The sequence below is a fragment of the Bombina bombina genome, chromosome 7, assembly GCF_027579735.1.
Source record: "Bombina bombina isolate aBomBom1 chromosome 7, aBomBom1.pri, whole genome shotgun sequence".
Taxonomy (NCBI): Eukaryota; Metazoa; Chordata; class Amphibia; order Anura; family Bombinatoridae; genus Bombina; species Bombina bombina.
This window is the reverse complement of record NC_069505.1, coordinates 132,577,385-132,605,361: the sequence shown is the minus strand read 5'-3', so window position 1 is coordinate 132,605,361 and position 27,977 is coordinate 132,577,385. Positions and strand designations below refer to the sequence as shown.

The 27,977-nt window shown below is 38.4% G+C and overlaps 2 protein-coding genes across 4 annotated transcripts in view; one reads left to right on the top strand and one right to left on the bottom strand.

The window, feature by feature from the left end:
• Positions 1 to 199: 199 nt before the first annotated feature.
• On the bottom strand, positions 200 to 26,982 carry ZNF408 (zinc finger protein 408). Of its 2 annotated transcripts, none has more exons than XM_053720305.1 (5): positions 26,911 to 26,982; positions 17,819 to 18,033; positions 17,691 to 17,743; positions 6,778 to 7,586; positions 200 to 2,115 (listed from the first exon to the last, which is right to left on the bottom strand). In XM_053720305.1, the coding sequence occupies exons 1-5, from the start codon at positions 26,954 to 26,956 to the stop codon at positions 491 to 493; spliced, it is 2,748 nt and encodes a 915-aa protein (XP_053576280.1). In that variant the 5' UTR covers positions 26,957 to 26,982; the 3' UTR covers positions 200 to 490. The 2 variants fall into 2 exon arrangements, with proteins under 2 accessions (XP_053576280.1, XP_053576281.1); XM_053720306.1 differs by lacking the exon at positions 26,911 to 26,982 and adding an exon at positions 26,488 to 26,537.
• The window catches only part of ARHGAP1 (Rho GTPase activating protein 1), a 169,522-nt gene continuing 168,511 nt past the window's right edge, over positions 26,967 to 27,977 (top strand). The window contains exon 1 of one of the 2 annotated variants that reach the window (XM_053720308.1): positions 26,967 to 27,082. The gene's annotated coding sequence lies outside the window, so the exon portion shown is untranslated. The remainder of the gene's footprint in view (positions 27,083 to 27,977) is intronic. The other variant, XM_053720307.1, reaches the window with a different exon arrangement.

Sequence of the window (27,977 nt, the reverse complement as noted above, 5' to 3'; positions counted from 1 at the left end):
TTATCCTGCAAGAGGACTGTTTTTAGCAATTTCACGTGCATGTAATAAAGTAAAAATATTTTTGATTTACAACATTTAGCATTTTTGTTCAAATCGGATATAAAACAAGCAACAAAATATCCAAATGCTGAACTGTGCAAAAGATGACTGCATGGTATATAACAATTAAAAAGTAACTAAGAGGAGTTCCACTCAGCCATTGTTTTCACTGTTTAATATACATTCTTTGTCCTTAGCAAAAAGAGAGATAAGGGGAAACCTAGGTTCCAACATGGTGGGGCCAATTACTTTATAGAAACTCTGTGGAACTGACAAATCTAGGGGCAAAATAAATAATGAAAGTATACTGCCATGTTATTTTTACTACCCAAAATTAGACACTTTATATTAAATCAAATACTTGTTAATGTCCCTTTAATTTAGCAATAGGTGTAAACAATGAACAGACGCAAAAGATAGAAGCAGCCATTTGTGTGAAGGTTAAACTGTGTCATGAGCCAGACTCCACCTCCACCACTTCAGCTACCATACTGAACCCTAAGGACTGTGGGACCAGTAACACGCTGGAACCCTGCTCCCTATGAAAAATGATGGTCTTGTCCTGGTTAGGTGGAGTAATCTCTAGCATGTCTGAGCGCAAGGGAAGCAGTAGAGCTGGAGCGTTTATAGAGTTCTGTGTATAATCTGTAATTAGAACTTCTTCATTGCCTTCAGTCCCTTCTGAATCTACCATTTGCACCATCACTAGGGTAGTCTCAGATTCTGCTGCCTCCTCTGCTACTGCGGCTGAGTCTCTTGTCACAGACTTTTGTCCCTTCTCTTTGTGGCTATGCAGGTGACGCTTGAGGCTATGTTGTAGAGTGTAACCCATTCCACATACCTGGCAACGGAAAGGCTTCTCCTCCAAGTGGGATTTCAGGTGGCGCCTAAGTTTGGTGGCAAGAGGGTAGGACTTACCACAGTACTGGCACAGAAAAGGGCGATTGCCCGTATGAAGCTGCTCATGGGCACGCAGAGTGTGAGGATCTTTAAGCTTCTTGCCGCAGACAGTACACAGGTGCATCTCTCCAGTGTGCATTATTAGGTGTCGCTTTAGGTCAGGCCGCTGTGGAAATGCATCTCCACAATACTGGCATTTATAGGGCTTTTCTCCTGTGTGCAGTCTCGTGTGAATCTGTAAGTTACCTTTGTGTCGAAAATCCTTGCCACAATCTGGACATGTGTATGGCCTCTCCCCTGTGTGCAATCGCATATGGATGCGCAGCGAAGAGCTATTAGCCAGCTCTTTGTTACACACACTACAGTGAAGAGGTGGCCTGGAGATACCCCTAGAATGCACACAGTAGTTTTTGCGATGAATGTGGAGTGTGGGTCGACGGGCAAAACTTTTGCCACAGTCTTCACAACGGAATGGATGTAATCCAGTGTGCAAAACAGAATGCTCACGTAGGTCACGCTGAGTACCATACGCCTTATCACAGAGAGAACACTTAAAGGGACGTAATCCCAGGTGGCCAAGAACATGTGCTTTGAAACTTTCCTCTGAGCTGTAGGCTTTTCCACAGTCTTTGCACATGAATGGCTTTTGCCCACTGTGTGTGAAACCATGTCTCTTCAAATGACTAAGCTGAAAGAAGCTCTTTCCACAATCCGGACATTGGAATCTGCGTTCTGTCTGGGTTTGGAGCACCTTATCTTTTACTGCAGTTCTTGAAGGTTTAGTTGTTCCATTTATTGTCCCCACCTCCTGCTTAGAGACTTTAACTTGATTCTTGCACCTCTCCCCTTTCCCAGGTGCTGAGGAAGGATGGGTACGTTTAGCAGCAACTCTCAGCTTTTTCCTCTGTTCCACATGGTTGGGTGAAATGGTAATTTCTCTATCTGAACAGCTTGCTGGTAGTTTGTGTGCTTCAGTGGATTCTAAAACATTTGTCTTGCTAAGACAATCTCCTTTCTCTTTATTCCCATCCTGAATGTTTTGTGTGCCTGCGGTTGCAGGATTTGAGTCACAGCTTTTACTCCTTGAGTTAGGGGTACATTGCATAACTTTTTCTGCTTTTTGGATGACAGCTAATTCTTCCCTTTCCACATTCATCTCAACAGTAGCTGGAGTATCTGCAAAGAATAAAAATATAGCAAACAGAAGAAATGTTACTATTTACAGCACACACAATAAAGAACCTGAAAGAGACAAAATGAGGATCTTTACATAAAAATGTAAAGACACAAGAGTCTATACAGCAAAAATGGACATTTAAACAGTGGATGTGTAAGTCATACAAAGCAAAAGCACATCCAATTCAAAATATCTCCTTTGCAATGTTTGAAAATGGCTAAGACATGGCTACCTTGGTGCTTTTCACAGCTCACAGACAAAAGCTCATGCCCATAAAAAACGGCCATGTTGGCTAAATATATGTCCTCAACCAATCAGGAGCTGATTCACAGAGGTTTATGTTTCTAAGTATTGGACAATGGTAGCGGCAGCCATGCCTTCAACGTTTTCAAATGCTGCACAGAAGACATTTATGACGTGATATTTTTAGAAGTTACTTTTGTTTACAAAAAGTTTTTTTAAAACAGTTTAGTGCAAATTTGGGTCAGATGCAGACCAGCTCATCTTCCTTATTGCTGACAAACTAGAAAGACAACAAAATGTGCAGCCTTACATTTTATTGCAAGTCCTCCTCTTTGCAATGAGCAGTTGTGTGCTATTTCTCAGGATGCACGTTAGAAATAGCACAGATGCCTTGAATTTTTTACTAGCAGCCTAACGGTTAAAATACCCACTATGATTGTATAATTGTATTAATTACAGGACACAAGGAAACAAAAGTACTCATCTGACAGTGGATAAAGCTTAATAACGTGCCTAGTGGGATGGCATCAACCAAGTGTGCAGATTCTTTTAGCCTACTTGTGACTTTCACAGAAAAGATCTTTCTTGTAGTATATAATTCTCAACCCAACCAAAAGGACAGTCCAGATGTACCACGCAACCAACCCCCAAAATACATTTGGCTTATATATGACTTCAAAGTATTGGTGCAACTATATCTCGTCAAGGCATGTGAGCTACGGGTCTACATAACCTTACCCCAACACCTTTAGGCAGACAAAATCCCAAAGGGTCATTTGCATACATTAAGGGAACAAAGGGGACAAGGAAAGAGAAGCACTTAACTGGGAATGGGCAAACCTTATGATGATAAAATGTTGTTAGAGCATGTCATTTTATCACTAGCGACTATGCAAAGCTATGTGTTTAATTCCCACAAAGGGGTTAAAAACACAGTTAAATTCCCACTCTGGACTTGCAGAGCACTTCTGTTCCTGAGTCAAAACTGCTGCTGATCCAATCAGCAGTGCTAGTTAAACAGCTAGGTCATGATGAGTGCTGCCAATTGGATAAGCAGCCGTTTTCACTTGCAGATAAAATAACATGATGTAACTAAATAAAGCATGTCATTTCATCACTATAATGACCATTTAATAGCTTGTCCTATGGGATGGTACCCACACAGGGTGCAGCTCACTGATTCTAAGGAAGGATGGTGTAATAGAATGTAATACAGGGATACACAAATTTGCTCCTAACCTAGGAACCAACAGCTTTTGGCCATCCTTATGATACATTGTCAGACACTGTAAAGCACGTTTTTTGTTTTTATAAAATAAACAGCAGGCCTATTAAAAACATCAAAATGATAAGCCATTATTCTGGCATTTTGTCTCGGAAGGCTAAGGCATACCTAATAACAGGTATCTCCATTAAAATGTATGGAGCTGTTATATGTTACAACAAGTTAACATAGTTTACAGCAGCAATGGAAACTAGGCCTAAATGTTTTAATTAAATCTCCTAATATATAAAAGTTACACATATTAAAATTACAAAGCATTCTCTCAAATACTTGTTTAACCCCTTAAGGACCAAGGCCATTTTTCAATTTCTTTCCCTTAAGGACCAGGGCTATTTTTACATTTCTGCGGTGTTTGTGTTTAGCTGTAATTTTCTTCTTACTCATTTATTGTACCCACACACATTATATACCGTTTTTCTCGCCATTAAATGGACTTTCTAAAGATACCATTATTTTCATCATATCTTATAATTTACTATAAAAAAATTTATAAAATATGAGGAAAAAATGGAAAAAAACACACTTTTTCTAACTTTGGCCCCCAAAATCTGTTACACATCTACAACCACCAAAAAACACCCATGGTAAATAGTTTCTAAATTTTGTCCTGAGTTTAGAAATACCCAATGTTTACATGATCTTTGCTTTTTTTGCAAGTTATAGGGCAATAAGTACAAGTAGCACTTGGCTATTTCCAAACCACTTTTTTTCAAAATTAGCGCTAGTTATATTGGAACACTGATATCTTTCAGGAATTCTTGAATATCCCTTGACATGTATATATTTTTTAGAAGACATCCCAAAGTATTGATCTAGGCCCATTTTGGTATATTTCAAGCCACCATTTCACCGCCAAATGCGATCAAATAAAAAAAATTGTTCACTTTTTCACAAATTTTTTCACAAACTTTAGGTTTGTCACTGAAATTATTTACAAACAACTTGTGCAATTATGGCATATATGGTTGTAAATGCTTCTCTGGGATCCCCTTTGTTCAGAAATTACAGACATATATGGCTTTGGCGTTGCTTTTTGGTAATTAGAAGGCCGCTAAATACCACTGCGCACCACACGTGTATTATGCCCAGCAGTGAAGGGGTTAATTAGGGAGCATGTAGGGAACTTCTAGGGTTAATTTTAGCTTTAGTGTAGTGTAGTAGACAACCTCAGGTATTGATCAAGGCCCATCTTGGTATATTTCATGCCACCATTTCACCGCCAAATGCCATCAAATTAAAAAAATCGTAAAATTTTTCACAATTTTAGGTTTCTCACTGAAATTATTTACTAACAGCTCGTGCAATTATGGCACACATGGTTGTAAATGCTTCTCTGGGATCCCCTTTGTTCAGAAATAGCAGACATATATGGCTTTGGAGTTTCTTTTTGGTAATTACAAGGCGGTAAAATGCCGCTGCGCATCATACGTGTATTTTGTCTAGCAGTGAAAGGGTTAATTAGGTAGCTTGTAGGGAGCTTGCAGGGTAAATTTTAGCTTTAGTGTAGAGATCAGCCTCCCACCTGACACATCCCACCCCCTGATCCCTCCCAAACAGTTCTCTTCCCTCCCTCACCCCAAAATTGTCCCCGCCATCTTAAGTACTGGCAGAAAGTCTGCCAGTACTAAAATAAAAGCTCTCTTTTAATTAAAAAAAAAATTCCAGCATATTTACATATGCTGCTGTGTAGGAGCCCCCCATAATACCCAACCTCCCTGAGCCCCCCCACACAGCTCTCTAATCTCCCCCCTCTCACTATTTGGTGCCATTTTGGGTACTGGCAGCTGTCTGCCAGTACCCACTTTTCAAACTTTAGTGCATTTTTTTTTTAAATTTTTTTTTTCTGTAGTGTAGATGGCCCCCCCTCTCCCAGATCCTTTTTATAAATAAAAATTAAACCCCTATCACCCGCTCCCACCACGGATCACCTCCCGCTCCCACCACAACCGGACCGTTTATGTGCTAATACTATGTTAAGATCGGGGGCGCGCGCATGCAGCCCCGCCCCCACACGCACCGGCACCATCGCACGATCGGCACCATCGCTGGCCGATGCAGAGAGGGCCACAGAGTGGCCCTCTCTGCATCGGTGTGCCAGAAAAGGTATTGCCATGATGCCTCAATATCGAGGCATCACGGCAATACCTTGAAAGCGGCTGGAAGCGATCAGGATCGCTTCCAGCCGCTTTAAACACTTAGGTCGTACAGGGTACGTCGCTGGTCTTTAAAGACCAGGTTGTGTGCGACGTACCCTGTACGACTCGTGTCGTTAAGGGGTTAAAAAGTAGAATATCTTGATGACAAACAGACAATGGGACAGATTTATCAAAGGATCCAGCTGCAGATTCGCATGAGCGAACTTGCAGTGTAGAGTTAAGAAGCAGTCGATATCAGACCGCTGCTTCTTAACCCACTTCACCACCTGTTATGTGGCGTATCTCAATCTCCCCGGACATTTCCGACTGGGGAAATTAACAGCCCCTGCTAATTTGCAGTTGGCTGCACGTGAACAGGGAGCAGAATTGCACAATAGCCGTAGTTTGCAATGATAAATGGGGGGACGAGATGTATGCCTCTGTCCCCCGGACTTTGTTAATTCAGGCCCCATATACCCTACTGCATTTGATTAGCAGTTCTAGTTAATGATGTAATACGACATCTGGTGAACCAATGACAAGAGGCACATATGTAGCCACCAATCACTAGCTAAATACCAGTAGTGCAATGCTGCTCCCGAGTCTACCTAGGTTTTCTTTTCAACAATTACCAAAAGGAAGGAAGGAAGTACGATAATAGAAATACACTGAAAAGTATTAGAATCTTATGCAATATAAAAGGTTACTGCTTCTGGATAATGACATCAACTATACATACTTCTATACTAACTAATCAATTGTAATTTATGTGGCATGGGATACACATGTAAAGAGTGCCTACTGGTGCTTTGGCCATAAATGTTATACTGTATAGATGTGTTTGAGGATGGAAGTGCAAGCCATCGTCTGAAATTCCTACAATAGTTCTACGGATAAGTGTATTAACACAAAGAGAAATCACATATGTAACAGTGGTTATACTGGCTGGAGTGTAGTATTAGAGATCTCTAACTGTAAGATTAAACTAGAGTACAAACCTATCACTTGACATGCAGCTTCATTAAGCTGTGCTGATGATGGCTTATGGGTCAATCCCTCTGATATTTCATTCCTAAAAGGATCCAGAATGATGGACAACTTAGTTCCTTCTGCTGCTGTTGTGATGGGTAATAACGCTTTCTCTTGTCCTGCTACCAAGGTCTGCTCTATCTCTGGAGTCTCTGCTGCAGCTGACTGACCAGTCCCATTAGACATTATGTGCACTGCCGTACCCACTAATATTTTAACATCTTTGGGTACCAGTGGCAGCTCATTTCCCTCTGCCCCAGGTGACTCTTCTATATTAGGTTCTGGGTCTTCGTGGGGTCCTGCAGCAATTAGATTTGTTACGTCTTTCTCTTTCCCCATCTCTGCTGCTGGTACTAAGACTTCCTGGGTCTCAAATGTGATTGGAATTGTGACTTCCTGAGGCTCCACTGTGATTTGCACTTCCTGGGTCCCTGAAGTTGTTTCCTCTACACATTTGTGGGGCTGCATTGTTTCTGGTGCACTGAGTTCTTGGGATTTCACTGCCATGTACTCTGTGGCTTTCTGTTGCTCCGGTGACACTGTCACCTTTATAAGTTCCTGTACCTTAGTGCAGGAAGGAGTACCTGAGTCCTCCGTTACAGCACTTAATTTCTTTACATGATCCCGTGTCTCTCCTAAATGTCTAGCACAAACTCTGTGATCTTCATGATGAAGTAGCAGCTCTGAGCCTGGGGGGATGGAATTAATTATTTGAAGATACAAATCCCCATTGAAGCGGTACAGTCTCACATTATGTTGCTTTGCACTTCTTACAAACCTGTATTTGAAAAAATATATACAAATGAAGGGAAATGTTAAACAGCATGTCTATTCATTTATTAACATTGGTCAGTAGGTTTTAGGACAAAGGTGAGATAACTTATGCCCTGGTGCTGGGGAAAGTGCAAACTAGCTCTCACTATTGTACTGAAAAAAGGGAAACAGACACACAAGAATGTAGTATAATAACAATATTTATTATGAACTTATTGCAATGACATAAATTAGTAATCAGCTGATAAAGCACGGCAGTGATTAAACTATAAACCCATTACTTATCTTCGGGTTTCGGATAAGGTATTAATGGCATGTGACAGCGCTGAGAGACATTATTCAGTGAACACAAGCAGATGCTGTATCAAACTTCTCTCTAAGATATTGCCCAAAAAAACTCACCTGCCCCCCTCTCAGCAATTCTAATACTTAAACTACAGTTTAGCTGGTGTGTCTAAAGTTATGTCAATCATATTTTATTTAGTGAGTGTGTAGCAAAAACTAAGAGTGTTCTCGTAACAATCGTATATTCTCACACTAATATAGTAGCACCATATCCTTTCGAATGTGACATTCCACTCTTTTTAAATAATAACACTGCTTGAGAAAAAAACAGCAGAGGGAATTTCTAGATAACAACACTGCTTGAGAACGGAAAAGAGTGAAATACAAGTGTAACATTTCTTAAAGGCATATATGTGTTTTATGTGATGTTTATGCATACTGTATATACATATATATATATATATATATATATATATAGTCTAAAAAGCATATTTTTAATATAAACTGCTAATACATTAACTGTTTAATTATTTTTGCATGGAATTTTGAACATTTTCCAACCCCTTACAATAACATTTCCAAGTGTTGCTGCACATCTATTTAGACAGGGGAAATGTTATACCTAAGTTTGCAAACAAATCATGTTTTACATTTATATCTTTATTATTTGAATTATATGTAAGCTATTAAGTATAATTCAAGAAAAATAATTTATACTTTTTGTCCTTTAAATTATTATTTTTTTAATTTTGTCAAGTACAAAAATACAAGAATTACAGATTATCCATCATCACAAGTATAAAAAAAGGAAAGAAGGAAAAGACTGGAGAAAATATAAAATAGTATTGCATAAAAAAAATCAAACAATTAAACAATATATAGCCTTTAAAGTAAAAACGGTCTTGGGGTTAATCTCCTGGTCAAAATACATCCTCAGGTTGGGAGATAGAATATGTCTTTGGGTAGAATTATATAAACATTCAATAAAACCCCCCAATTAAGAACATATTTTTGAATAACCTCTTTTTTCCCCAACGCAAGACATCAAATTGTCTTTAAAAGAACATTCCAGTCAAAATTTAAATGCACATAGATTTATTACATCTTTGAATAGAAAGATATTTGCAATATACATGTATTGGCAAAAATGCTTCTTGTAAAATGTATCACTGTTTTAGTGTTAACATTTTTCTCTGCACGTGCATGTGAAGCATAGCTAGCTATTGTCACTGAACCCACATGTTAAATAATGCAGCTGCTCAGATAATCAGTGGGGCTTTTTTTTAAAAAAAATCATGTCAGCAATTAACAAATTGAGTCATTAACAGATGGTACAAGCACCTTAGGCTCTCTGATCAAATGCTGTGTTTAAAATGCTGGTGCATGGTGCATACTTAAATACACTTTTGAAACAGCTTTAGCTTTTATTATAAGCATTTTTGCTAATACATGTATATTACAAAACTGCTTCTGTTCAATACTGAAATGCACCCATGTGGTTTCCAATTTTGGCTGGAATATCCCTTTAATCTATTGAAGAATTACACTTTGCTTAAAGGGACAGAAAAGTTAAAATTAAACTTTCATGACAGATAGACCATGCTATTCTAAACAACTTTCTAATTTACTTCTGTTATCAAATTTGCTTTGCCCTCTTGGCATCTTTTATTGAAGAGTAAAACTAGGTAGGCTCATAACAGCTCGGGAGTGTGCACATTTCTTTAGTATTCTATGGCAGCAGTGTTTTGCAACATTGTAATACAAAGCTACAAATAATTTTGGAAATTTGTATGCTCTATCTGAATCATGAAAGTTTAATTTTGACTTTACTGTCCCTTTAATGGGTGGGGAGCAAGCTGCCAGCGAAAGTGTTTTGTTTTTATTAATGTAAACAATTAGTCAACCATATTGAGTTGATATATTGGTCAAAAGAACCCTGATAGGTTGCCTACTTTTTGGGACTAGGTGAATGAGTGCTGTTTGGTGAAACATTATAACATTAAAACTTCTACATTTCTGCCTGTTTCTAAGCCACTACAGACAGCCTCTTGTCACCTGCTTTTTTATTAGCTTTTCACAACAGGAGACTGCTAGTTCATGTGGGCCAAACAGATAACATAGTGCTCACGCCCGTGAAGTTGTGCACAACATAGCACTAATTGGCTAAAATTCAAGTCAATAGATAGTAAATAGCCTTATGATAAGGGGGCTGTCAGAAGAGGATTAGATACAAGGTAATCACAGGGGTAAAAAGTATATTGATATAACCAGGTTGGTTGTGCAAAACTGGGGAATGGGTAATAAAGGGATTATCTTTCTAAACAATAATTTTTTTTGGAGTTGACTGTCCCTTTAAGTAAGCAATATGTTACCTTTAAATTAAAGGGACATGGGAAAAAATGATTATTTTATCATTCGGATAGAGTATAGAATTTAACATAAAAAAAGTTTCTAATTTACTTCTACTATAAGTTTACTTTGTCTATGTATTCTTGTCAATAAAGAATACAATGAGAACAGATAGCATACATGTGTTTGGTGAACTATATGTAAGAAGTTTTAACAAATGCTTTTGGGCACTAGATGGCAGCACCATTTGCACTCCGTATAACAGAATTCTTGCAAAACTGCTAGCATATAATGATCCAAACATGTGCATACTCCTGAGCCTACCTACCTGCTGTTCAATAAAGGATTTAAAGAGAACAATGTAAGTTAGACAATATGAGTAAACAGGAAAGAAGCAGCGATGCTGTTGCGCAAATAGCGTAAGGAGTAGCAAATAGCGTGCGGGAAATCCGGCTCCCAATGGCGCCAAGCCGGATTTCCCATACGGCTATTGGCTAAGAGGTAAAAACGTCACCTCTCTTGCAAAACAGCATTCTGTCGTGGGCTGCCTTAGCAGCTCAGAACGGCAAACGCTTGAAACAAGAAAAGGAGCTTTCAACATGAAGTATTTTATACTTCATGAACGAAAGTCCCCTTTATTTGTTTCAATGGTCAATCCTAGCATTTCACAAACGCTAGGCTTGACTTTCACTTTAAACCGAGGAGAGAAATAACATGACTGTGCCTGCACATGCCAGATACATGCTCCCTTACAAGTCCCAGGACTAGCTTCCTTTAAAATGGGATGTGGCTACTGAGGAGATTTTGAGGTAAAATATATTCCATTTTTTTTCATAGTTATGTTCAGGTGATATTTCTAGCCCGCTCTTTACAGCTATGCTGCATCACTTCCAAGCTTCAACATTTGGGTATCATGTCCCTTTAAAGGGACAGTAAACCTTAAAATTAATGTTATATAATTCTGCACATAGTGCAGAATTATATAACATTATATTAGCCAACCATTATTTAACATAATATAATATATCAGCAGAGCCCAGAGAGCGGGTCTGTAAAACAGCGTTTTTTGCTAAAAATAAAAAGGCAATATTATGTTAAATAATGGTTGGCTAATATAAGTTTATATAATTCTGCACTATGTGCAGAATTATATAACATTAATTTTAAGGTTTACTGTTACTTTAAGTAAATTATTCAAAGAGCTATGCTGTTATCAGTAATAGGAGAAGGTGTAGCATGTTTTAGAGATTGGGTCAATATGAAAATCGTTCCCCCCCCCATGCAAATGTCTCACTGTGGTGTACAGAGAGTAATCATCCCTTTAATTTATTAAGGATTGTTAAAGGGACAGTTTACTCAAAAATAGAACATATTTAAAACAAAAGTACTTCAATAATTAAATATATTGGTGTTGATAACTCAATATACAACCTTATCGTTTGCCGCATAAAATCGCATTTTAATGCACATTGCTGGTATGCATTACAAATAGAAATCTATGTAGGCACTTGTTTCTAATAAAGATGGCCTGACATCATTCTGTCTAAGTCTTCTGCATGCAAGTGATCAGATCGATCAACAGCAGTGCATGCACTATAAGGAACTCCGTAGTTAATCGATCTGATCACTTGCGTGCAGAAGACTTAGAAAGAATTATGTCACAGTTATTAGAAACAAGTGCCTACATAGCTTTCTATTTGTAATGTATACAAGCATAATGTTCTGTTTTGTTTTTTTAGCCCAGCTGAGGACTGTGCTAAACATTCCGTAGCCTCTTTGCACACACTTGCCCTAGACCGCTGCTGCACACGTTGCCGGTCTCTGCTATATGGAGCATGGACACAATGGGGTTTTTTTTCTGCCAGAAGTAGAAATTTGTCAAATAGCTGCATACATAATTTATAAATAACATAATTTATGTAAGAACTTACCTGATAAATTCATTTCTTTCATATTGGCAAGAGTCCATGAGCTAGTGACGTATGGGATATACAATCCTACCAGGAAGGGCAAAGTTTCCCAAACCTCAAAATGCCTATAAATACACCCCTCACCACACCCAAAATTCAGTTTAACGAATAGCCAAGTATTGGGGTGATAAAGAAAGGAGTAGAAAGCATCAACAAAGGAAATTTGGAAATAATTGTGCTTTATACAAAAAATCATAACCACCATAAAAAGGGTGGGTCTCATGGACTCTTGCCAATATGAAAGAAATTAATTTATCAGGTAAGTTCTTACATAAATTATGTTTTCATTTATTTAATTGGCAAGAGTCCATGAGCTAGTGACGTATGGGATAGTAATACCCAAGATGTGGAACTCCACAGAAGAGTCACTAGAGAGGGAGGGATAAAATAATAACAGCCATTTTCCGCTGAAAAAAAATAATCCACAACCCAAATTATAAGTTTATTTTCATAATGAAAAGAAAATACTTAAACATAAGCAGAAGAATCAAACTGAAGCAGCTGCCTGAAAAACATTTCTACAAAAGACTGCTTCCGAAGAAGCAAATACCTCAAAATGGTAGAATTTAGTAAATGTATGCAAAGAAGACCAAGTTGCTGTTTTGCAAATCGACCCACTGAAGCTTCAGTCTTAAAAGCCCACAAAGTGGAGACTGATCTAGTAGAATGAGTTGTAATTCTCTGAGGCGGGGCCTGACCCGACTCCAAATAAGCCTGATGAATCAAAAGCTTTAACCAAGATGCCAAGGAAATGGCAGAAGCCTTCTGACCTTTCCTAGAACCAGAAAAGATAACAAATAGACTAGAAGTCTTCCTGAAATCTTTAGTAGCTTCAACATAATATTTCAAAGCTCTTACCACATCCAAAGAATGTAAGGATCTCTCCAAAGAATTCTTAAGATTAGGACACAAAGAAGGAACAACAATTTCTCTATTAATGTTGTTAGAATTCACAACCTTAGGTAGAAATTTAAATGAAGTCCGCAAAACTGCCTTATCCTGATGGGAAATCAGAAAAGGAGATTCACAAGAAAGAGCAGATAATTCGGAAACTCTTCTAGCCAAAAGGAACAACACTTTCCAAGAAAGTAGTTTAATGTCCAAAGAATGCATAGGCTCAAACGGATGAGCCTGTAAAGCCTTCAAAACCAAATTAAGACTCCAAGGAGGAGAAATTGATTTAATGACAGGCATTATACGGACCAAAGTCTGTACAAAACAGTGAATATCAGGAAGCTTAGCAATCTTTCTGTGAAATAAAACAGAAAGAGCAGAGATTTGTCCTTTCAAGGAACTTGCAGACAAACTCTTATCCAAACCATCCTGAAGAAACTGTAAAATTCTAGGAATTCTAAAAGAATGCCAAGATAATTTATGAGAAGAACACCATGAAATATAAGTCTTCCAAACTCGATAATACATTTTCCTAGAAACAGATTTACGAGCCTGTAACATAGTATTAATCACTGAGTCAGAGAAACCTCTATGACTAAGCACTAGGCGTTCAATTTCCATACCTTCAAATTTAATGATTTGAGATCCTGATGGAAAAACGGGCCTTGAGACAGAAGGTCTGGCCTTAATGGAAGTAGCCAAGGTTGGCAACTGGACATCCGAACAAGATCTGCATAGCAAAACCTGTGAGGCCATGCTGGAGCTACCAGCAACACAAACCATTGTTCCATGATGATCTTGGAAATCAATCTTGAAAAAAGAACCAGAGGTGGGAAAATATAAGCAGGTTGGTAACACCAAGGAACTGCTAACGCATCCACCGCTTCCGCCTGAGGATCCCTGGACCTGGACAGGTACCTGGGAAGTTTCTTGTTTAGATGGGAAGCCATCATATCTATTTCTGGAAGACCCCACATCTGAACAATCTGAGAAAACACATCTGGATGAAGCAACCACTTCCCTGGATATAAAGTCTGACGGCTGAGAAAATCCGCTTCCCAATTGTCTATACCTGGGATATGAACAGCAGAAATTAGACATGAGCTGGATTCCGCCCAAGCAAGTATCCGAGATACTTCTTTCATAGCTTGGGGACTGTGAGTCCCACCCTGATGATTGACATAAGCCACAGTTGTGATATTGTCTGTCTGAAAACAAATGAACGGTTCTCTCTTCAACAGAGGCCAAACCTGAAGAACCCTGAAAATAGCACAGAGTTCTAAAATATTGATTGGTAACCTCGCCTCTTGAGATTTCTAAACCCCTTGTGCTGTCAGAGATCCCCAGACAGCTCCCCAACCTGAAAGACTTGCATCTGTTGTGATCACAGTCCAGGTTGGACGAACAAAAGAGGCCTCTTGAACTATACGATGGTGATCTAACCACTACGTCAGAGAGAGTCGAACATCGGGATTTAAGGATATTAATTGTGATATATTTGTATAATCCCTGCACCATTGGGTTAGCATACAAAGCTGGAGAGGTCTCATATGAAAACGAGCAAAGGGAATCGCGTCCAATGCTGCAGTCATGAGACCTAAAACTTTCATGCACATAGCTACTGAAGGGAATGATTGAGACTGAAGGCTCCGACAAGCTGAAACAAATTTTATTCGTCTCTTGTCTGTTAAAGACAGAGTCATGGACACTGAATCTATCTGGAAACCTAAAAAGGTGACCCTCGTCTGAGGAATCAAGGAACTGTTTGGTAAATTGATCCTCCAACCATGTCTTTGAAGAAACAACACTAGTTGATTTGTGTGAGGTTCTGCAGAATGTAAAGACTGAGCTAGTACCAAGATATCGTCCAAATAAGGAAACACCGCAATACCCCGTTCTCTGATTACAGAGAGTAGGGCACCGAGAACCTTTGAAAAGATTCTTGGAGCCGTTGCTAGGCCAAATGGAAGAGCGACAAATTGGTAATGCTTGTCTAGAAAAGAGAATCTCAGAAACTGATAATGATCTGGATGAATCGGAATATGAAGATATGCACCCTGTAAGTCTATTGTGGACATATAATGCTCTTGCTGAACAAAAGGCAGAATAGTCCTTATAGTTACCATTTTGAATGTTGGCACTCTTACATAACGATTCAAAATTTTCAGATCCAGAACTGGCCTGAATGAATTTTCTTTCTTTGGGACAATGAATAAATTTGAATAAAACCCCAGACCCTGTTCCTGAAACGGAACTGGTATGATTACCCCTGAAAGCTCCAGGTCTGAAACACACTTCAGAAAAGCCTGAGCCTTTACTGGATTTGCTGGGATGCGTGAGAGAAAAAATCTTCTCACAGGAGGTCTTACTCTGAATCCTATTCGGTACCCTTGAGAGACAATAGTCTGAATCCATTGATTTTGGACAGAATCTGCCCAAATGTTTTGGAAGAATCTTAATCTGCCCCCTACCAGCTGAGCTGGAATGAGGGCCGCACCTTCATGCAGACTTGGGGTCTGGCTTTGGTTTCTTAAACGGTCTGGATTTATTCCAACTCGAAGAAGGTTTCCAATTGGAACCAGATTCTTTGGGGGAAGGAGTAGGTTTCTTTTCCTTATTTTGTCGAAAGGAACGAAAACGGTTAGAAGCTTTAGATTTCCCCTTAGGTCTTTTATCCTGAGGCAAAAAAACTCAGTTCCCCCCAGTGACAGTTGAAATAATCGAATGTAACTGAGAACCAAATGACCTATTATCTTGGAAAGAAAGAGATAGTAATCTAGACTTAGATGCCATGTCAGCATTCCAATATTTGAGCCATAAAGCTCTTCTAGCTAAAATAGCCAAAGACATAGATTCAACATCAATTTTGATGATTCAAAAATGGCATCACAGATAAAATGATTAGCATGTTGAAGCAAGCGAACAATGCTAGACAAATCAGGATCTGTTTCCTGTTGCGCTAGACTTTCCAACCAAAAAGTTGATGCAGCTGCAACATCAGCCATAGAAAAGGCAGGCCTGAGAAGATAGCCAGAATATAAATAAGCTTTCCTTAGATAAGATTCAAGTTTCCTATCTAAAGGGTCTTTAAAAGAAGTACTATCTTCCATAGGAAATGTAGTACATTTAGCAAGAGTAGAAATAGCCCCATCAACTTCGGGGATCTTTTCCCAAAACTCCAATCTAACTGCTGGCAAAGGATACGATTTTTTAAACCTTGAAGAAGGAATAAAAGAAGTACCAGGCCTATTCCATTCCTTAGAAATCATATCAGAAATAGCATCAGGAACTGGAAAAACCTCTGGAGTAACCACAGGAGGTTTATAAATGGAAGCGCATATGAACGTAGAAATCTTAGCACAAACTTACTTCACCACCTCCATAGGAGGTAAAGTTTGTAAAACTGAATTTTGGGTGTGGCGAAGGGGTGTATTTATAGGCATTTTGAGGTTTGGGATTGTATATCCCATACGTCACTAGCTCATGGACTCTTGCCAATTACATGAAAGAAATATAGATATTACTGCATACAATGTTCTATACAACATTCTACTTGAGTCAGCTCAGATTTGCATATGGCATACGATTGGTGGGTGGGAGTGTTAGCCACAAGCACAGCTCAGCCCTTTCCTTGTCGAGTGTCAGTCCTATCCAGAATAATTTCATTAGCAGGAATATCTCTCTCTCTCTCTCTCTCTCTCTCTAAATATATATATATATATATATATATATATATATATATCATTTGTATTAGTTTTAAAGGGATATGAAACCCACATTTTTATATTTTGTGATTCAGATAGAGCAAATTTAAGCAACTTTCTAATTTACTCCTATTATCAATTTTTCTTTGTTCTCTTGGTATGCTTTGTTGAATGAGCAGCAATGCACTACTGGTTGCTGACTGAACACATGGGTGAGCCAATGACAATCGATATATGTATGCAGTCACCAATCAGCAGCTAGAACTTGAGCTTTCCTAGATAAACCGTTCAGCAAAGGAATTCAACAAGAGAAGGAAGCAAATTAAATAATAGAAGTAAATAGGAAAGTTTTTTTAAATTGTATTCTCTATCTGAATCATGAAAGAAACATTTTGGGTTTCATGTCCCTTTAAGTCATTTACTATTGGTATATTGGTCCGTGATTTCTGTGTAAACTGTCCATTTAAAACTTTCTTTGCTAAATAACACAATGCAATTTATAAGTAATTATCCAATGAATTGCTTGCTGGAACTGAAATAATATATTTAAAAATGGTTAAATAAAATATTTTTAGACCTTATCTAATAGTGGTATCTCTCATCTGTTTGTCATGAGATTCTGCTAATATTGGTAGAAGATTTGACTTCAGGTATCACATTTTGGGTTGAGTTATCATTTGTGTAGCCATAAAGAACTAGATTGTAAGTTCCCATGGGAATAGGGCCCTCAATCCCTCCTGTATGTGTTTGTAAATTTTGTCCTGTATCTTACAAGTCTTGTATTGTTTTATTTAAAAGAATTGTATCCATGGACAGCGCTGCGGAATATGTTGGCGCTTAATAAATAAAGTATAATAATAAATAATAATAAAGAACTATAAATATGAAGTATGAATCTTAACATACCTTAGCCATTTGCTGCTTGCTTCCTGGGGAACTGACCCTGGGTTAAAGGTGTCCTGTAAAGAGAAAATTAAATCAGAATATGAATTATACACATTGTTACATGAAGATGCAGTGCACACTCTGCTCACCGTACTACCCAGTGAGTCATCTTCAGATTTTAGCATATCGAGAGGAAGCAGTGATCCAGTGTTTAGGACCTCCCCAACACACCACAATCCTAAACGTTCCTTCTGTGAGAGAGAAGGCCCCACTGCCAGCCCTGGTGGGAGGCTGAGCAAATCCTGCCAAGGGGCACATAGCCTGCACCCATCTGTCTGAAGACGCCTTGGTGTATCCATACAACCTGCAGAAACAGGGATAAAAAATGTCTGTAAACAGATCCGAGATGTCCGAAACACATAGTGTATAAAGCAGAAGCTTATATTAAAGGAATATAAAATGTGTAAAAAATGCCATAATGTGTCAGCTTCAGAACAGCAATGAACTAGCGGGACCTAACTGAAGACATATGGCGAGCTTATAACAAGAGACATATGTGCATAGCCACCAGTCAGCAGCTAGCTCCCAGTAGTGCATTGCTAATCCTAAGACTATGTATGTATGCTTTCCAACAAAGGATACCAAGAGTAGGAAATACATTTGTTAATAGAAATAAACTGAGAAGATTCTTAAAACCTGCAAGGATCATGAGAGTTTAATTTTGACACTCATGTCCCTTTAAAACGCAAAACGTAATTATTTATTTTACATCTTAAAGTGCGGATTTTCCCACTGCCCCAACTGGTTAATGGATTTGAAAAACTTTATTTACAATTATTTTGCAATTCAGTCCTTAAAGTGAATGTCAATTTTGATGCTAAAGTGCCTGGTTTTTAAAAATTGGATTAAAACCAGGGGCACTTTAATTCATCAAAATTTACATTTCACTCATGTTGAGAAAAAAAACTTACCTTTTAATCTTCACAGCAGCTCCAGCTTCCTCCGGTCGTCGCAAGCCATTTCTGACGTCAGAAATGATGGATAGGTCATCCTCCAATCACGGCTTCCCCCCCCCCCGGGGGAATCAGTGTCTGATTCAACTCCGTGATTGGAGGAAGCCGGATTCCTCATTTTAGACCCAGGAAGAGGCTTTGCGATGGGTGGAGGAAGCTGGAGCTGCTGTGAAGATTAAAAGATAAGTTTTTTTTCTCAACAGGAGTGAAATGTAAGTTTTGATTAATTAAGGTCCCTGTTTTTAATCAAATTTTTAAAAACCGGGCACTTTAGCATCAAAATTGACATTCACTTTAAAGGGACATGAAACCAAAAAAAATCATTTCATGATGCAGATAGAGAATACTATTTTAAAAAAGTTTCCTATTAACTTTTATTATCAGATTTGCTTTGTATTCCTGTTATTCTTTGTTGAATAGATATCTAGATAGGTAACGTGCACGTGCCTGAAGCACTACATGACAGGAAATAGTGCTGCCATCTAATGCTCTTGATAATGTATAACATTGTTGCAAAACTGCTGCCGTATAATACTGCAGACACGTGCACACTCCTGAACATACCTTCCATCTTTTCAACAAAGAATAACAAGAAAACAAAGAAAAATTGAAAATACAAGTAAATTGGAAAGTTGTTTAAAATTGTATGTTCTATCTGAACCATTAAATATTTTTGGGGTTTGTTATGTCACTGTAACTACTATCAGTGATTTATAAATGTGATATAAATTCTGGAGCTCATTATTTTGTCTCCTAAAGGAGACAAGATAAAAAACACTCCAGAGGTCTTGGCTGTGGGATGCAAAATTATGAATCCGGCTTCCTCCAATCACAGCGTTGCCTCAGGCGATGGGGGAAGTCGTGATTGGAGGAAGCCAGATTCATCATTTCTGACGTATGAAGAGGCTTTTGACGGCCAGGGGAATCGCTGGAGCGACTGTGAGCGACGAGTGAAATGTAAATTTTGATGCATTAAAGTGCCTTTGTTTTTAATAGGATTATTAAAAACCAGGCACCGATTCATCTGAATTGACATTCACTGTAATTAATGTTAGATCACTTGCTATGCTCTAAAACCGAGCTGCTACACAATAACGTAGCTTTAAACATTTGGGTCTAGCTGGTATATTTTACTCAATAGATCATACTTGGGCCGCTACTATTTAGTAAACACTTGCTACTTGTAACAGCGGCACCTGACAGCTAGTCAGAGAATTTCCATCAAAACTTTTAATAACACTGGTAATTATGGTAACGTGTAGATGTGGGATGTGTTTTGCTTCAGTGGGGCGGGCGGCTTGGCATCCTAATGGCTGTTCTGTCAACTGAAGCATAACTAAAACAAAATTGCAGCTGCTGATGATTGGGTCAGCAGCATTTTCCGCTAAGGACCAGAAGTACTCTGCAGTTCCCGAGTTGCATTTTAACAATATCGGTTGATAGTGATAAAATCACATGCTTTAAAGTGATTGTAAAGTTTAAGGAATAAGTGCCCACTGCCTAGTATCTAAAAAAACTCTTAAAAACAGGGGCACTTTAATTCATTAAAATTTACAAACACGTTTCCTCCAATCGTTGCAAGCCCCATGAGCTGGTTTCCATTGGGGGCACGCAACGATTGGAGAAAGCCAGATTCGTCATCGATCGGCAAAATGCAGAAGGAGATACGGGCGGAGGATTTGCGGTCTGTTTATCATAACGAAATGGTAAGTATTAAAAAAAAATTGCGCGTTTGTAAAGTTTAATGAATTAAAGTGCCCCTGTTTTTAAGACTATTTTTAGATACCGGACACTAATTCCTTAAACTTTACAATCACTTTAATGAATGAGAACATGTATTTTTTTCCACTTTAAAGTGAAGGTCAATTTAGATAAATCGGTGCTCGGTTTTTAATAATTTCACTTGTTTTCTTCAAATACTTACCTTTTAATCTTCACAGCCGCTCCAGCGATTCCCCAGGCCGTCGGAAGCCTCTTCATACGTTAGAAGTGACGAATCCGGCTTCCTCCAATCACGGCTTCCCCCCTGGTGGAATCATGGCCTGAGGCAATGCCGTGATTGGAGGAAGCCGGATTCGTCATTTTGGACCGGCGAAGAGGGCTTGCGATGGGCGGAGAAAGCACTGCAGTGGCTGTCAGGATTAAAAGGTACGTTTTTGAAGAAAACGAGTGAAATGTCAATTTTGATGAATTAAAGTGCCCTTGTTTTTAATAGGATTATTAAAAACCGGGCACCGATTCATCTAAATTAACCTTCACTTTAATGGCCCTTTAACTTAAAGTTTAAAGAAAGATTGTAGGTAAAACCGTACAAAAAAACCCAGTATATTAAAATCATGGGATACAAAAAAAAGTCACCATAATACAATAGATAGATAGATAGATAGATAGATAGATAGATGTAGGACTGTCATGGTTTCTGGGCAGAGTGGCAATTTCTCAGTGTATTATTAGAACATGAGTAAGGGATTTATAATATCAGCACAGGGATCACATAATCTGTATAATAATAAGAATATTATTATTCAGTAAGTATTTTAGTACAAGGTCAGGATATAACCATCACATGACCTCATGATTTGTATCTTATTAGCACAAGGGTCCAATGTCTTCTGTTATAAGTAAAAATGCATATTATCATTAATAAAATATATATTATTTGCACAGTGGTCACAGTTTCCATATTCTAAGATATTACCTGTTTATTGAGATCACTTTGCTCACAGTATATGTAAATACAGGGTCACAGTGTTTGTTTATTAGTAGTACTGGGTTTACAGAATATGTATACATTAAAGCAATGGTTCTGGTGTTGATATTAATATCCTGGGGGCCACTTTTTCATTATTCAAAACATAATGGGGGTTTCAATGTTAAATAAAAGCAAAGAAAAAAAAAAAAAGCTTTGTGTCACTTAGGGCTAGATTTATCATAGCTGAGGCGTAAAGGGGCACGTATTCGCGCCCCTGTACGCCTCAGCTCGGCTGTGGCGGTGTGAAGTTACCCGTAGGTAATCAACATTGCACACGAGCGCAATTTTGCACTCGCGTGCAATCCCGCCCCCTGCCCGCGCACAGCCAATCACGCGCAGGCAGGAGCTGACAATCTCCTCGGTCGGACTCGACCGAGGAGATTAAATTTCGCCACCTTGGAGGTGGCGAAGAGCTTAGGGAAGCAGCGGTCTGGTGACCGCTGCTTGATAAATCAAGGCGAGCAAGTTCTTGTGAGAACTTGCTGCCGTAGGGGCTTGATAAATCTAGCCCTTAGTGACTACTTCCCAAGCATACCCTAAACTGAGTACAATCCAATTGTATCAAAGTTAGGAACCTAACTTGGGATATGACCCATCAATAGCCCCATAAATGCACTGCCTCTATTCACTCTCATAGGTGATAATAGAAAATACGTACATCATATAAACATCTGCCTAATAAAAACTAGGCTTTGTGTCACTTAGTAACTACTACCCAAGTATACACCAGACTGAGCAGAATCAAATGACATCAAAGTTAGAACCATATCTTAGGAACAGGACTACTCAAGAGCCCCATATATGCACTTACCCTCATCCAATGACACCAAAGATAAGACACTAACTTGGGGATAAAACCCCATAGGATCCCTTGAATGCACAGCCCCTATTCACTCTCATAGGTGATAATTACAAATACGTACATCATATAAGCATCTGCCCTATAAAAACTAGGCATTGTCACTTAGTGACTACTACCCAGTAGGGCTGAGCGATATGGGCAAAAATAAAAATCGCGATTTTGGACCTTAAAGGGACACTGAACCCAATTTTGTTTCTTTAGTGATTCTGATAGAGCATGCAATTTAAGCAAACTTCTAATTTACCCCTATTATCAATTTTTCTTTGTTCTCTTGCTATCTTTATTTGAAAAAGAAGGCATCTAAACTAAGGAGCCAGCCAATTTTTGGTTCAGACCATATAAAGTACTTGTTTATTGGTACTGTCCAATCAGCAAGGACAATCCAGGTTGTTCACCAAAAATGGGCCGGCATCTAAACTTACATTCTTGCTTTTCAAATAAAGATACCAAGAGAATGAAGAAAATGTGATAATGGGAGTAAATTAGAAAGTTGCTTAAAATTGCATGCTCTATCTGAATCACAAAAGAAAAAATGTGGGTTCAGTGTCCCTTTAATTTTTCAATAAAAAATGTATTTGTATGTCCAATACACTCTTGAGGCATAAAAATACAAACCACAAAATAGTTAAAATAAAATTAGCTGCCTGTGCTGTCGTTACATAGTAGCCACTTCTTAGGTCTTCTGACACAACATTGTCATATGTTCTTGGGCAGTCATTCTAACTGTGGTATGATTAACATATGAACTTAAATATATACAGTACGTATGAAAGACGAGATCATCAGCTTATACTGAACAGTCACACTTATAATACTCCAAGTATGCCCCGGAACACTCTCCTCTCCACTCCCCTTGTTGATTTTCAACTGTATGTAGCCCCACGGAATATTACAGGAATGTAACTCTCTTACCGCTCACTAGAAGATTACCTCCGTGCCTTCCTGGTATCCAGGACTATCGCTGTAGTAGGGAGCACTACCCGTTCTTCTACGGGATGTAGCTGGCTGTCTGCCTTCTCCTACCTCTTACAACTCGTGAGTCCGATACCGTCCACAGCACACTTCCGGTGGCGTCTTGGTTGGGGGAGGAGAAAGGAGTCTCTGTGTCCGGGAGGTACAGCGGTCCTCCGCAATAAGGTGCAAATCTTGACTGGATAACTTCAATCAATACAGAAAAGAACGATTCGCTCCTCAACTATTAAAACGTCCATTTATTGTACAAAGTTTAAAAAGCAAAAACAAAGCTTGCAATACAAATGTGAGGTGTTAGGCGCAGCACTGCGCCTAACACCTCACATTTGTATTGCAAGCTTTGTTTTTGCTTTTTAAATTTTGTACAATAAATGGACGTTTTAATAGTTGAGGAGCGAATCGTTCTTTTCTGTATTGCTTTAACATATGAACTTCCCATACATCAGAAAAAAATATATCTTTCAAAACGAAGCCTCTTCTTTAAAAGAAAGTCTTGTTGAAGGGTTTAAAAACATTTCAGAACGTGCACCATGGAAAATAGATCAGACAGTAGAGTAAAAGTGCACTTGTACTTCACTGTATCAGCTATTTTCCGTGGAGCACTTTCTGAATTGTTTGCATCAATAAATACTTTCTTTAAAAGAAGAGGCATTATTTTTTCTATGTAAACAGGCTTTATTTTATCTGTGTAGGCAGCTGTGACTGCTGCCATCAGAGCTGAGGCAAACCGGCAAATGCCTCCATAGCGCAGCTCCTGCATAGCCTCTCTATTCCCCCCACCCCCTCCTTTCCCTACAGAAGCCTGCACGCAATGAACAGTTACAGCCACCCCTCCTCTGCGTCATAGGTGATTTCATAGGGGGCAGAGCTAAAAATCACATACTCTTGCGGTTTTTAAATTGCGGCGATTAATCACAGTTTAAAATTGCATATGCGATTAATCGTGCAGCCATACTACCCAGGTATACCCCAGGCTGAGCAAAATTCAATGAAATCATCGTATACGCGCCCCTGTACGCCTCAGCGTTGATAAATCTAGCCCTTTGTATCACTTGTTGAAAAAGAATACGCACATATCCTACTCTAGCGTGGGAGCTAGCTGCTGATAGGTGCCTGCACACATTTGTCTCTTGTGATTGGCCAACTAGATGCATTCACCTAGCTGCCAGTAGTTCAATGTTGTTCCTTCAGCAAAGGATAACAAGAGAATGAAGTAAATTTAATAATAGAAGTAAATTGGAAAGTTGTTTAAAAGTGTATGTTCTATCCAGATCATGAAAGAAAATGTTAGAGGTTCCTGTCCCTTTAAGACCCTAACTTGGGGATAGAACCCTTCAAGAGTCCCCTGAATACACTGCCCCTATCCACTTGCATAAGTGATAATGGCAAATACATATGAACATCTGCCCTATACAAACTAGGTTTTGTGTCACTTAATGACTACTACCCAAGTAAACACCAGACTGAGCCGAATACAATGACACTGAATGTAGGACTTTGTTAGGATCCCCCTGAATACACTGCCCCTATTTTCTCCCATATGTAATAATGTCAAAACATACATAGGACCCCTCAAGAGCCCCTTGAATACATTTCATTATAACAATTATTAAAACACCTGCCCTATAAAAATCTAAGCTTTGTGTCACTTAGTAACTGCTACCCAGGAAAACCCCAGACTGCACACAATGTAATGACATCAAAGTTAGGACTCTCAGCATCCCACTGAATTCACTGCCCCATTTACTCTCATAGGTGATAATGGGAAATACATTGTATAAACATCTGCCCTATAAAAACTAGCATTTGTGTAACTTAGTGACAACTACCCAGGTATACCCCAGAGCCAGACTGAGCAAAATTCAATAACATCAAAGTTAAAGGGACATGAAACCCAAATTTTTTCTTTCATGATTCAGATAGAGAATACAATTTCAAACAACTTTCCAATTTACTTCTATTATTTAATTTTCTTCTTTCTCTTGTTATCCTTTGCTGAAATGTTTATCTAGGCAAGTTCATATACAGCAGAGAACCTAGGTTCTAGCTGTTGATTAGTGGCTGCATATATAAACTGAATGTCATTGAATCACCCGTGTGTTCAGTTAGAAACCAGTAGTGCACGGCTGCTCCTTCAACAAATGATACCAAGAGAATAAAACAGATTAGATAATAGAAGTAAATTAGAAAGTTGTTTAAAATTGTATTCTCTATCTGAATCATGAAATAATTTTTTTGTGTTTCATGTCCCTTTAAGACCCTTACTTGGGAATAGAACCCATCAAGAGTCCCCTAAATGCCTCTATCCACTCTCAGGTAATTATACAAATATATAAATCATATAAACATATGCTCTATAAAAACTAGGCGCTGTATGTATTATATTGTATGCCATTATCACATATGAGTGAATAGGGCCAGTGCAATCAGGGGTCTCCTCAGGGGTCTTATCCCCAAGTTAGGGTCCTATCTTTGGTGTCATTGGATTCTGCTGAGTCTGGGGTATAATTAGGTAGTAGTCACTAAGTGACACAAAGCCTAGTTTTTATAGTGCAGATGTGTATATGATGTACGTATTTGCCATTATCACCTATGATAGTGAATATGAGCAGTGGATTCTGGGGGCTATTGTACCCAAGTTATTGTCCTAACTTACCACTGGATTCTGCTCAGTCTGGGGTATACTGCGGTAGTAGTCACTAAGTGACACAAAGCTTATTTTTTACATTTTTTCCTTTGTTTTTATTTAACATGGAAATCCCCATTAGAATTTGAACAAGGAATAACGAAAGTGTCTACCTTCAGGTGGGTAGGCTATAAGGGAATTCTTATTAGAAACACAGTAGCACAGCGTGTTCGATAACAGGGTGTGTATTTTACAATCAAATGGCCCCTGTAAGTTTATTACTGTACCAGAGTTTGCACGTTATATATTATTATAGTATAGTCTTTTTCAATCACAGTCTCTAGTTATTACTAACACAGGGAACACAGCAAGTGCGTATTATAACAAGGCATCGCATACTGTGTATATATATAAGTGCCTGGGTCAGAGTCAGTGATTTAGTTATGGCATAGTGGTGACAAATATGCAATCAGACTCATTATCACCATTGATGTACCTTAACAATGTGGTATATAAAATTGTAGTCACGTGGTGTGTATATTATTTGCACAGGTAATATTATTCACCAATTTCTACCCAGACCCACACATTACCTGTGTTTATATCCCCACCAGGAAGCATATTTCCATCATTCAGTACATTATAAATTGCAAATCCGGAAGTGAGTCCATAAAAACAGTCCCCCGGCAACTACGAAGAAATAAACTAGTTCCTGACTTATATCGTACTGTTTTACAGTGTGCCAGTAAATTCATTATTATCATCAATTGTTACCTTTTGTATTATCATATATATATATATATATATATATATATACATATATATATATATATATATATATATATAGATATACACATATACATATATATATATATATATATATATATATATAGATATACATATATATATATATATATATATATATATACACCCCCCCTTAAGAATGAAACCTTTTGGACTACATGTCCCATAGACATTTGCGAACTTTAGAAGAAATTTACGTATTTATTACACACATCTGTCAGGAAAAATGCGCTGACAGGAGGCGGGTGTGGTTGTCATGGCGACCAGGCTTCCCTTTCCGCCTAGAATCCGGATATTTGTATGTTGTAGAGCTACCGGGAGTAAGCGAGCGAATCTAGCATTAGAAAACGGACTGCAGATACCTACCGGGAGCCGAGTCCCGAGGTAAGAGAGGATTATTATTGTAAAAGGGGCGGAGTATGACGTAATCATACCGTGACGACGTCACCGTCGTAAAGTGCGTATACTGATTGAAAGGCTTTCAGTGTCTGGAGCATTATCTCTTTATAGTATTTTTCACCGGTGACGTATTTGATTTAGTTGGTCTACACGGAACACTGTCATTATATGATTGAGTTGCCCTTCTGTGTCATTTTGGATACATATCTCTACATAACTCATTTATACAAATTCCCCATATTGAGCTCTGTCTATTACAAGACTGTGTTTCATTATAAAACTTTTAGCCTTCATGGTGCTCTGTCTCATTATAACGCTGTTAGTATCCTTAGAGGGGCTTGCTAAAATAAATTACAGAATAGTTTTCACATATATAAAAAAACCTGATATGTAATCCTGTTTTTGCCAAATGCACTCTCCCACTACAGTAGTAAATTCTACTAGATATAACTAGAATTACTGCAGTTTTCTATGGAAATGTAAGGGTGAGAAGCCCATATGTGAGGTGGGAGAGACAAAGGTGTGTTGCAGACAAAAAACTTGGTATATATTTCTTATGTTAATGGTATAAGTACTTCTTAAGGTAATCTGGCATTGCAACCAGGCTATATAGGATAAAATGGTAATTTACAGCATAATGTATTGTTTATGTGCATAGATTATAAGAGGGGGGATGTAAACGCTTTGGAGAAATCCATTGACACGTTTCCAAGGATCTTTGGAATGTGCACTAGCAGGTCCTAAAAATTACATTAGAGACATGATATACAAATATTAAAGCTCATTAAAGTGCTGCAGCGTAGCTATAAAAATCTGACTAGAAAATATAACCTGGACATCTCTATGTTAAAAAGGAACAACATTTCTCAAGTAGTCACAT

Coding starts and splice junctions, on each gene's coding strand:
- ZNF408 (XM_053720305.1), bottom strand. CDS start 26,956: ATGACAACCACACCCGCCTCCTGTCAGCGCATTTTTCCTGACAGAT. Junction 18,034..26,910: donor GCGCATTTTTCCTGACAGAT/GTGTGTAATAAA, acceptor CTGTTTCTGCAG/GTTGTATGGATACACCAAGG. Junction 17,744..17,818: donor ATGACTCACTGGGTAGTACG/GTGAGCAGAGTG, acceptor TTCTCTTTACAG/GACACCTTTAACCCAGGGTC.